This window comes from Glycine max, chromosome 9 (genome assembly GCF_000004515.6).
Source record: "Glycine max cultivar Williams 82 chromosome 9, Glycine_max_v4.0, whole genome shotgun sequence".
NCBI lineage: Eukaryota > Viridiplantae > Streptophyta > Magnoliopsida > Fabales > Fabaceae > Glycine > Glycine max.
The window spans coordinates 36,917,292-36,929,468 of NC_038245.2; the positions used below are offsets into that span (position 1 = coordinate 36,917,292).

Below are 12,177 nucleotides of genomic sequence, written 5' to 3' on the forward strand. Positions count from 1 at the left end.
ACATTAGTTCGAAACATGCACTCCGTACCTTAATCAATAATATATTTTATTTTTTAGTTTTTAATTAAAAATAAAAAAATAGTTCAAAGATGTAAATAATTGTCATGTTTTGAAGGTAAAACTATCTAAAAAATATGTACACGAAATGAGATAATTATATTTAGAATAGTTATAGATTAATTATACATTACATGTTGTGGTTATACCATAACGCCAATATTTGTTACATGAGATGATTACTTTGATCTATTTTTTTTAGAGAAGATTACTTGATCTGTTGTTAAATACAGTACATAAATAGTTAAAATGAGTGTGTCACGTGACAGTAAGAAAGAAAAGATAATGATTTAATATTTTTGAGGTGAAACAAAAATTGGAAACATCAAAACCCAAATTCATGCATATATAGAATCCAAAATATATTTAATCCAAATATAAAATAAAACGGAATTAACTGGTGATAATTGTGAAGATCATTGACCATCCTTTCCTTGAACTAGACGAGAGACATCATCTTCATGGCAAATTGTTCAAATTAGGTCCCTTTTAGAAACTAATTTCCAAAAGGAGACTGTTTTGAAACTTTTTCCAGGGGGGTTTGTTTCTGAAAGGGACTCGCCAGTGGAGTTGGTGAGTTGGACACGTGGCGGCGCCTGGTGGACTCGCCAGTGGAGTTGGCGAGTTGCTGTCCACGTGTTGCCAAGGGATTCTTCATTCAATTTCGAGCATTTTAACATATTATGGGCCTCAAACGGACATTCCTATCAAAAGTTATACCTGTTTCAAGTTTAAAAAAAAAATTCCGTAAAAAAGCATTTCGTCAGTACGAGTGGTGGGACCCGGCACGTGGACAGCAACTCGCCAACTCCACTGGCGAGTCCACCAGGCGCCGTCACGTGTCCAACTCGCTAACTCCACTGGCGAGTCCCCTTCAAGAAACAGACCTTCCCTAAAAAAAGTTTCAAAACAGTCCCCTTTTAAGAATTAGTTTCTAAAAAGGGACCTAGTTTGAACAATTTGCCCATCTTCATCTTTCGGTAATCTTTGTTTATTATTCACGGACACACGCAGCACATTCACACACAAGTACGAGTCCTCGAGCTCGGTGTATGACCACATGATTAAAAAATAAAAATACACATTCAATATCGATATAAATAAACTAGTACATAGTATCAATGGAATATCTTATAATTTATGATAAAATATTGATACTCTTCTCTCCTTCGTCCTCCATGTTCATTCTCTACATGGCAAGTGGTTCCTCACTTGGCAAATTTACCTCAGAGGGCTTGTTTTAGAAACATTTTACCAAAGAGGGTTTCTTTTCAAACTTATAACAGACGGGGTCTGTTATGACGTGGATGCCGCCATTGTTGCCGGCGGGAAAGCTTGTACCGCCATTGACAACTGCGGGAACAAGGATCCCGCCATTGGCAACTGCGGCACTCAGCCTAAACCGCCAGTACGAACGGCGGGACAGGCTGAGTAGGAGAGAGAGAGGATGTACCGCTGATAGCAACGGCGGGACGAGGAGAGAGAGAGGATGTCCGCTGATAGCAACGGCGGGACGAGGAGAGAGGCTGTGCCGCCGTTCCTCCTGGCGGGACATGCCAACGTGGCAGTCCCGCCACTGCCTCCTACGGAACACCTTGACGGGAAAGGGCACATGCATGCTGAATCATTTTTATGCAGTTTATGCAGGCTAGGCTAGGGTTAACATGCAAGATCAATTTTTTTTTTGTGATACAGGCTAGTTCACTTGCACGCACCTCTTGCTTTAACACTATTAGATTGGATAGGACACGCACCTCTTGCTTTAACACTATTGGATTGGATATAGGGTAATCAGGAATCATCTTGCTTTAACACTATTAGATTGGATAGGACACTGTATGTATTAGATAGAGCAATCAGAAATCACATGGATGTCATTTAGATTAGGGCTAGGCAAGTAAGTAGGAACTGACGTGCATACAAATTTATTTACCTTGCAGTGGTAAAAAATTTCTATAAATAAAGCAAACATGCAATCCCTCAGCATGAAAAATTTTGTCATTGAAGAGAGTATCAAATAGTGTGTGAGAGGAAGAAAGATTTTGGTTTCGACATTGAAGAGAGTATCAAATAGTGTGAAAGAGGCCGAAAGATTTTTGCTAAGTTTGCTGATTCTATTGTAAGGATGTTTTATATTTATTTAAATAAAGTTATCTTTCGTTTTGTTTATTTATCATGTACAAATTTTTATTTTGAACTAACAAATATTATGGTTAGAATGAAATTTGAAGGTCAACTTTAAGTGTAATAATTTTGTAAATTACGTTTTAAATTTAAAAATTATTAGTAGTAATTATTTGTAAGTTTTTGTTAATGGTTTTTGCGTTTGAAGTATTATTTGACATATAATTTAATTTAAGACAAAAACTAATTACATGCTATTTGTTAAGTATTTTGTGGTTTGTCGTAAGTACAAAGTTTCACTTGTAATAAAATTTAGTATAAGTTAACAAAAAGAAATTGTAATTTTAATTATAAAAACAATAAGAAAAATATTACCATAATTTTAAAAGTCCCGTCATTTAAATTTACTAACATAAAAAGTAGCATGGGAATAACAATTTTTCGTTACTATATTTATTAGTAATTTATTGATTTTTAATAATCTTAAAAGAACTTTACTTGGATTTTAGATTATTTTATACTTTATGGTAAATAAGAAAAATATTGAGACAACAAACTAGCACTAGATCAGGTCTAATACTTCTCTAGTTTTTGAAAAATAATAGGTGAATATTTATCTCTCCAAGCAATCACTAGGACAAAATATTAAAAAATATAGTTGAATTAATTTTTAACACTCACTAATTTTCTATCTCTTTGTTTTTATGACATATATAATATTAGTTATTATACTTTAATTGTATATATTTGTTTTATCTCTTTGTCTCACTAAGTTTCAAATTAGTTGTTCACCGAGTATTTTTTTTGCCTTACATATAGTGCATATAGTTAATTAATTAACCATTGAGACTATTGACTGACATGGAGAACAATTAGGCCTTATTTGTTCTGCCCATGTTCCGTCTAAATTTTTTTAAGTCTAATCCTTTCATTATAACCCTTCCATTTTGTGTTTGTCTGGAATTTTGTTGAAGTTGAGGAATTTTCATAAATTATTTAATTAGAGTAATTTTTTTAGAATAAATATGAATGTGTAGTTTAAGTTTAATAGAGGAAGCAAATAAATATTTTATATTTGTATCATCGACAAAATATTTAATTGAAGTAATAATTTTATTTGTTAGACTAAAATTTGAAGGTAAAGTTTAAGTGAATTAATTTTTTTAATTAGAATTTTTATTATAAAATTAGTATGAGTAATTCTTTATTTTAAAAAACTATTGTTATGATTAATTATTTTTAATTTTATTATGTAGGTATATCATGAATTCAATTATTACAGTGTTGTATTTCAACGGAAGAGTATATGAAGACAATGATGGTGTAATATTTGAAGGCAGTAAAAAGGCGATTCAGATTAAACGCGGAATTAGTTTCAATGCTTTGAAAAAAAAATTGGAGATAAGGTAAAGTTAGAAAATAATGAAATTATTTCTACTATAAGTTGTAGATTTTTAGTTTCAGGAAAATATGTTGCGTTGCAAATTTGTGATGACGAAGATGTTGAAACTATGATCGAAAGTTTTCAACAACAACAACAAATGTCAGTTCTAGAATTGTACGTAGAAAAGGATGTTGCTGGTGGTTCATGTTTCATGCTGCAAATTCTGTTACGTCATGTGGACGTAATGTATCTCATCATGATCGGAACTGCCAAGAAATATAAGCAATTTACATGATGATGAAGATGATGATGATGATGATTATCTTGCATCTAACTCATACGTTGAAGAGTCTTTGATGAAGATGATAGTGATGATGGAATATCTGATACAGACGATGAAGTCACTAACATCGTTGAACCAGTTTCAATTGTTCACCCAACCGAAGGTAAATGTTTGTGAAATACAAAATTAGTTGAATACATCTATCTTTTTATGAGAATTGTATTTAATGGTAACTAAATAGGAGTAGTTTGTTGACGTGATTTTTTTTAAATTATTAGGTGTACCAGAAATTCAAAATCCATTTTGGAATGATGCTATGCATTATAATAATATCAATTGGAGTCATCCGGACGAGGAGGACATTTGTGGTCTGGACATGCCAACGACTTTTAATGTTGGACAAGAATTATATGTTGGCATGGATTTTTGACAGTAAAGATGCGGTCAAAAATGCACTGAAACAATATGTCATGAAGGTGCATCAAACTTTTAAGGTTGTTGAGACGAAATCACACAAATATATCGTTTGTTGCCCCAACAACACCGAAGAGTCTCCTTGCCCTTTTTATATGAGGGCAATTTTATCCAAAAAAACTGATGCATGGAAAGTGACACAATGGGGTGGACCGCACACATGTCTAAATATGACTATGACACAAGACCATGAAAAGCTTGATTCAAATTTAATTGCGACTTGCGTAGTAGGTACGTTTTTTATGTTCATATTATCCTACTATTGTGTTATTTGTTATTTTAATTTGTAATTTTATTTTATTATTTGAATTACAGGCATGATCAGAGAGGATCCATCAATAAAAATTTCTTTGATTCAAGAAAGGATAAATAGTGAATTTTCCTATAAGGTTTCATACAGAAAAGCATGGATGGCCAAACAAAAGGCGATTGCAATTGAATATGGCGATTGGGAAGAGTCGTATGCGAAACTCTCGTCATGGCTAACACACATGCAAAATCATTCTCCTGGCTCTTACTTTCAAATACTACATGACGATTTTATTGTTGGTAATAGCGTAAGTCGCGAACATCGTCAGTTTCATCGAGTATTTTGGACATTTGGTCAATGCAAAGAGGCTTTTAAGTACTGTAAGCCAATCATACAAGTTGACGGCACACATTTATACGGCAAATACCGTGGGACCTTGTTAATGGCCACATCGCAAGATGGAAATGGTGGTGTTCTTCCTCTAGCATTCGCCGTGGTCGAAGGCGAGACGCTAACAGCATGGTCATGGTTTTTGGCCCACTTGCGTGAACACGTCACAGATAAGAATGGAATTTGTCTAATATCTGATCGTCACGCGAGTATAAAGTCTGCTGTCGCTAACGAACATCTTGGTTGGCAACCTCCCCACGGTTATCATGTGTACTGCGTCCGACACATAGCCAGCAATTTCAATCGCAAATTCAACAACGCGAAACAAAAAGAGATGTTCAAGAAATTGGGTAAGGTTTATTTTATACATTAATTTAATTTGACTTTGATGTCTATGTACAACTTTTCATGATAACAAATTTGATGCAGCGTACACTCCTTGCAAGCATGTGTTTGATCAAAACTTAGAAAAATTTCGTCAACTGAGTCCAGCCATAGCAAGATGGATTGATCGCATTTCAAAGGAAAAATGGAGCATGGCTTACGATACATCTGGACGACGATATGGTCACATGACAACCAACCTATCAGAATGTGTGAATAAGGTGTTGAAAGATTGTCGCAGCATTCCAATAGCAGCGTTGGTCAAGTCAACATATAGTAGGTGCCGAAAGTATTTTGTTGATCGTGGTCGCCAAGCCCAAAGACAATTAAGAGAAGGCCAAGTTTATTGTTCTAAGCTTGTTACAGAACTTAGGAAAAATCAAGAACAAGCTTGTTCGCACATCGTTCGCGTGTACGATATCCACTCGACAAGGTTTGAAGTAGAGGAGACCTTCAATCCTATAACGCAACGTGGCGGACAAAAATGGGCAGTTAACTTGAATGGCCATTATTGTCAATGCGGAAGGTATTCTGCGCTTCACTATCCATGTTCACACATTATTGCAGCTTGTGGTTACGTGAGCATGAACTACTACCAATATATAGATGTTGTTTACACCAATGAACACATCTTAAAAGCATACTCCGCACAGTGGTGGCCTCTTGGGAATGAAGCGGCAATTCCTCCTTCTGATGAGGCATGGACACTAATCCCTGACCCAACTACAATTCGTGCGAAAGGTCGGCCAAAATCAACAAGGATAAGGAATGAGATGGATTGGGTCGAACCATCTGACCACCGACAAAAATGTAGTAGATGTGGAGCTGAAGGGCACAATAGGCGCCGATGTCCAATGCAATCTGACCGTGGGAGTAATTCATTTAATTGATTTATGTATGTTACATGACTGACTTGTATTGCTTTAGGTTTTGTTGAATGTATTTACTTGTTGGTCTTCAATGAAATCGTCAGTTACTTTTTGTTGAATGTGTGCTTCTAATGAAATAAAATTACATTTAGAAGTTGAAATAAATGGAGTGGATCAATTGAGGTTGAGTGACATTGGTGTTGATCGTTAGTTAGAAATGTTAGTGTCTAAGTAATTTGTCTACCTTAGTTTTTTAAACTATCTACAATGACAAACTATGGACTTAGTCATTATGGTTTAGTGTCTAAGCCTTAGGTTTTAGTGTTTAGAACTATGGGTTAGGGTTAGGGTTACTTCTTATTTTTTAGGGGTTAGGGGTTACGTCTTAGGGGGTAGGGCTAAGGTTTTTATTTTAGGGTTAGGGTTAGGGTTATTTTTTTAAAATGTGAATGGTTAGGGTTACTTCTTGTTTTTTAGGGGCTAGGGGTTACTTCTTATTTGTTAGGTGTTAGGGCTAAGTGTATTTTATTTTAGGGTTAGGGTTATTTTTTAAAATTTGAAGGGTTAGGGTTACTTCTTATTTTTTAGGGGTTAGGGGTTACGTCTTAGGGGGTAGGGCTAAGGTTTTTATTTTAGGGTTAGGGTTAGGGTTAGGGTTATTTTTTTAAAATGTGAATGGTTAGGGTTACTTCTTGTTTTTTAGGGGCTAGGGGTTACTTCTTATTTGTTAGGTGTTAGGGCTAAGTGTATTTTATTTTAGGGTTAGGGTTATTTTTTAAAATTTGAAGGGTTAGGGTTACTTCTTATTTTTTAGGGGTTAGGGGTTAGGGTTTATTTCTGAACATTGAAGGGTTAGGGCTAATTCTTAGGGGTTAGGGTTAGGTTTTTTATTTTGGGGTTAGGGTTTATTTCTGAACATTGAATGGTTAGGGCTAATTCTTAGGGGTTAGGGTTAGCTTTTTTATTTTGGGGTTAGGGTTTAGTGCTGAACATTGAAGGGTTAGGGCTAATTCTTAGGGGTTTGGGCAAGGTTATTTATTTTAGGGGTTAGGGTTAATTTATTTAATTTAGGGCTTAGGGCTAAGTTTTTTATTTTAAGGGTTAGGGTTTAGTTCTTATTTTTTAGAAAAATAAAATTACATTTAGAAGTTGATATAAAATTACTTTTTTCTGAATGTGTACTTCTAATGAAATAAAATTACATTTAGAAGTTGAAATAAAATTACTTTATTTTAAGGGTAAGGCTTTAGTTCTTAATTTTTAGGGTTAGGGCTAAGTTTTTTATTTTAAGGGTTAGGGTTTAGTTATGAAAATTTCAGGGTTTAGGACTAATTTTTATGGGTGAGGTTTAGGTTATTTGTATTTTTCGGGGTAGGGTTTAGTGCATTGGTGTTTGGGTTAGGGCTAACTTTTAGGGGTTAGGGTTAGGTTTTTATTTTAGGATTAGGGTTTATTTCGGAACAGTTTAGTGCTAAGTGCTTATATTTTATAGGTTAGGGTTAGTGTTTCATATTTAAGGGTTATGGGATACTTTTTATGTTTTATGGGTTAGGGTTTAGTTCACATTGAAGTTCATCGTTACTTAGAAACATTAGTTTTTTCCTTTTGGCTACGTTTGTTATTTGGTTTAGGGTTCATTGATTATTATAGTTTGATACGCGACATAAATTCTATCCATAAGTAAGCCTTAATAAACTGAATATCATACATTACGGCATGAATGTCAAATTACAAATATACAACAAAGCCTTAATCAACGGAGACATGCAAATCATTCATTTTGGTGTCCGTGATGCCGTGAGGATGTGCCACATGGTCGATCCCATCTTCGTGCTTGGCGATCAGGATTTCTTCTGCCCCGATGCCTCCCCGCTTCTTCTTCGTCAGCCTCCGCAGAAAATGCGTGACGCAAATCAACACCGAATAAGTCACCCATATTAGGTATTTGTCCCGGTACATTCCATTGTGTTCCTAACGGGGCATTAGGTGTTGGAATTGGCCCATGATATTGCTGTGAAGGGGTCATTGTGGGCCATGAAAAATGAGCTTGTGTTTCCGCAAAACCACCGAACGATTGCTGGGTTGCAGAAGTATCAGTTTCATGACCCTGAAAAGGATACTGATACATCTGTGTCGGATACTCAGCAAATGTTTGTGGCGTGTAATACATTCCATGGCCACGCTCCGCCATTTGTTGGGAATATTCTTCCGCTTCAACAGTGTCCCTTCTTCTGTCTATCCCCTGAGTTTCAATACTTGACTGAAGCATGTGAAACTGTTGTGGGGGAAATTGACGCTCTGATGCTGGACCATGTGACACTGGCTCAGTGACTCTCTCTTGCTCTTCGGATAAAATTGTAATTTTTTCCACATAAGGCACAAGATCATCAAATGTGCATGTTTTCCTCCCTTGAGGAGACACCATGTATTGTAATGCCTCCGCAACTTCACCCTGCATTTATAAGGGTAAGAAAATTAATGGCCATCATTAAATAAAAGTTCAACTTAAAATTTGAAAAAAAATAAAAAAATACCAATGTAGCCGTCTTTGCATTTTCTGGGTCAACAAACATCTTTGTCTTTCGCCTATACCAGACCATGTAGTCCGAGTTAAAACTCAATAGGCCTTCTTGTCGGGGATAAGCGTCGACCCTAAATGCATGTCGATTATTCCACTGTTGAATCATTGGGGCGAATAATTGCCCCCAATTTTCGTCATGTTTCCCCTTTAATGTTATGCCATGAATGTTTAGGGGTTGTGAAGGAGACTCTGGAACTGGTTGCTGCATCCCGAATTGTCTCAAGACTCTGTCTGGTTGGTGCCACTCAATAACTTGGAAACAAATTAGTGGCACCACCGCGTACCACGCGATACTTCCGACTAAACAAACGGGAGGCAACAATGATATAACGGTTGATGGGTAAGGCTCCCACACAAACTGCATATAACAACATAGTTGTGAACATTGTAGTAAAATAAGACATAATTTTTTATTTTACAAATACAATAGCATGCTTCTTACCTCATGACGTTTCATAATATCCAACTTGCGACGAAAAACTTTCACATCATCATTGCCGATATGTTGGTTTCCACGTCGCAGCCACCTACAAAGAATAAAATTTAATATACCCTAAAACCATTTATTCTATTGAAATGAAAGACGCTGTTAAAAATTACTCACCTGTGCCCTAGTGGTGTATTTTCTATTTGGGAAGGAGTCCTCTTTGGAGCCAAGGTTGGACATCGTTCCCATGCCCACAATTGTAGTAAGATGCACATACCTCCGATTGATTTAGTTTTATAATCGGTGGCACTGCACATCTCTCTATATAGAAAACCAAGTACGGCAGCTCCCCATGCATATCTGCCACATTCTTCAAAGTCACGTAAAAATTGAAGGTACCTTACCGAAACTCTGTTACTGGTTTTGTCAATGAACAAGACACCTCCAATAAATCTCAGTATCCATGCACGGGCAAACCTTCGTACTTGTTCTTCGTCGTCATCATTATTTATTTGATCAAAATGGTGAGCCAACCAACTTAATTTAACCACACTACCTTTAATTTCACCTTCTTGTGGTCTGACTCCCAATAATTCCTCACATAAATCAGCCCAATCAAGATTTGTTGGACCGATTAATGGTAAACCATCCACACTTATACCTAACAACACAGAGACGTCTTGTAGAGTGATAGTACACTCTCCGCATCTCATGTGAAACGTATGTGTTTCCGGCCTCCATCTTTCTATTAGAGCACTAATTAGTGAGGCATTTATTTTTAAGTATCCCATTTTGATAATCCACCCGAAACCAGATTGTTGAAGAAAAGGAAAAATTTGCTCTGGAATTTGTTCTTCCCCTTGATACGTGGGGACAGCGCGTCTGATATGTAATTTCCTTTCTTCTTCCCCATTCCAAACATGTTCTGAAACATGCTTAGGTTGCATCCATAATACATCAGTATCGATGGGGCCAGACTTAATGTTGATATGTGATGAAGATGATGATGAAGATGCCATTGGTACTACAAAATAAAATATTATACATGTGAAGAAAACTTTAATTTATTAGTAAACTTTAAATATATAACAATAAATTTGTAAAAAATCAAACTGGCCAATTTTTAATATATTCTATACATAAATTAAAATACATGTGAAGCAATCTTTAATTTATTACTATTTTTTTTTCTACAATTAATTAATAAATAATTGAATAAAATATAGACTAACTAATTATTTATTATACAAAAATAATAATAATGTACAATGTATCATATATTTAATCACGTAAATTTTCTATAACAAATGATATTAACCTACAAATTAAAACTAACAAATAATATATATAGCATTCTAACTAAAAATAATTAACTCAAATAATATTAAATTATCAGCTCATTTATTTAAAATACAAAATTATAATACTAAAAAGATAAATTTACGTGTGTCAAGTGTCTAATATTACAATTATTTATTTAATTGTCAAATATTTAATATTACAAAAGCTAAAAATTTCTGTGTGTCTATAATTTACAAATATATACCTAAAGTTAATATTAACTTGTGCCTAATAATAAAAAATCTAATATTACCTGTGTCATCCTAAATATCATGCATGTATATATATTTATTAGGCTAAAGTATCATCCGTCTAAATATATACTTAATACTACAAAAGCTAATATCACATATATAAAATTTAATAATATATACAACAACTAAATATATATATATACACGTAATATTTTTATACTAACTAAACAAATATATAATATTTTCAGTAACCAAATAATAATTTCAGCCAAATATTATTTTCAATTTCAGCCAAATATTATTTTCAACCAAATATATACAATAACTAAATAAAATTTTGAACCAAATATTATTTCTGCAAAATTTTATTTTCAGCCAAATATATACAATAACCAAATAAAATTTTCAGCCAAATATTATTTTCAACCAAATATATACAATAACTAAATAAAATTTTGAACCAAATATTATTTCTGCAAAATTTTATTTTCAGCCAAATATATACAATAACCAAATAAAATTTTCAGCCAAATATTATTTTCAACCAAATATATACAATAACCAAATAATATCTAACAATATATACAATAACTAAATAAAATTTTCATTCTAACTAACCAAATAATATTTTCATACTAACTAACCTAACATTCAAATATCTATTAATACGTAAAAAAAATACCTACGAATACTAACTAATTTAAACTTAGAACTTTTCATAATAATAACTAACCTACTATTTACATACTAACTAACTTAGAATATTTCTTAATTTAAACTTAGAACTTTTGATAATAATAACTAACCTACTATTTACATACTAACTAACTTAGAATATTTCTTAATAAGAACTAACTTAAACTTATAATATATATTAACAGATTTACTTAAAAAATACTTACCAGGAATTTATGTGAAAATAAGAGTAAGGGCACACTTGAAATGGAAGCACAGCAACAAGCACCAAAGAAATTTCAACCACGAGCACACGCAAGCACAGTAAGCTCTCACACACAGAAGAAGAAACAAAGAGAAATAGAACACAGGTAAAGAGAAATGTAAGCGTAAAGAATGAACTTCAACCAATTTTTTTTATAGCTGAAAACTTACTCAACGTTCAAAATTTTTTAACGTTCATGCAATAGGCTTTTCAGAACATGCAATAGGCTTTTCAGAACCTGCACCTACCTAGCTTCTCATCACTGCAACATCACTGCAAGCCTGAAACGGGTGTTCCGCAGGAGGCAGTGGCGGGACTGCCACGTTGGCATGTCCCGCCAGGAGGAACGGCGGCACAGCCTCTCTCCTCGTCCCGCCGTTGCTATCAGCGGTACATCCTCTCTCTCTCCTCCTCCCGCCGTTGCTATCAGCGGTACATCCTCTCTCTCTCCTACTCAGCCTGTCCCGCCGTTCGTACTG

At 34.4% G+C, this 12,177-nt stretch overlaps 1 protein-coding gene across 1 annotated transcript; it reads right to left on the minus strand.

The window, feature by feature from the left end:
- Nucleotides 1-7,635: 7,635 nt before the first annotated feature.
- On the minus strand, nucleotides 7,636-9,377 carry LOC106794505 (uncharacterized). Its single transcript, XM_014761783.2, has 2 exons — nucleotides 8,750-9,377; nucleotides 7,636-8,667 (listed from the first exon to the last, which is right to left on the minus strand). The coding sequence occupies exons 1-2, from the start codon at nucleotides 9,158-9,160 to the stop codon at nucleotides 7,987-7,989; spliced, it is 1,092 nt and encodes a 363-aa protein (XP_014617269.2). The 5' UTR covers nucleotides 9,161-9,377; the 3' UTR covers nucleotides 7,636-7,986.
- Nucleotides 9,378-12,177: the final 2,800 nt, after the last annotated feature.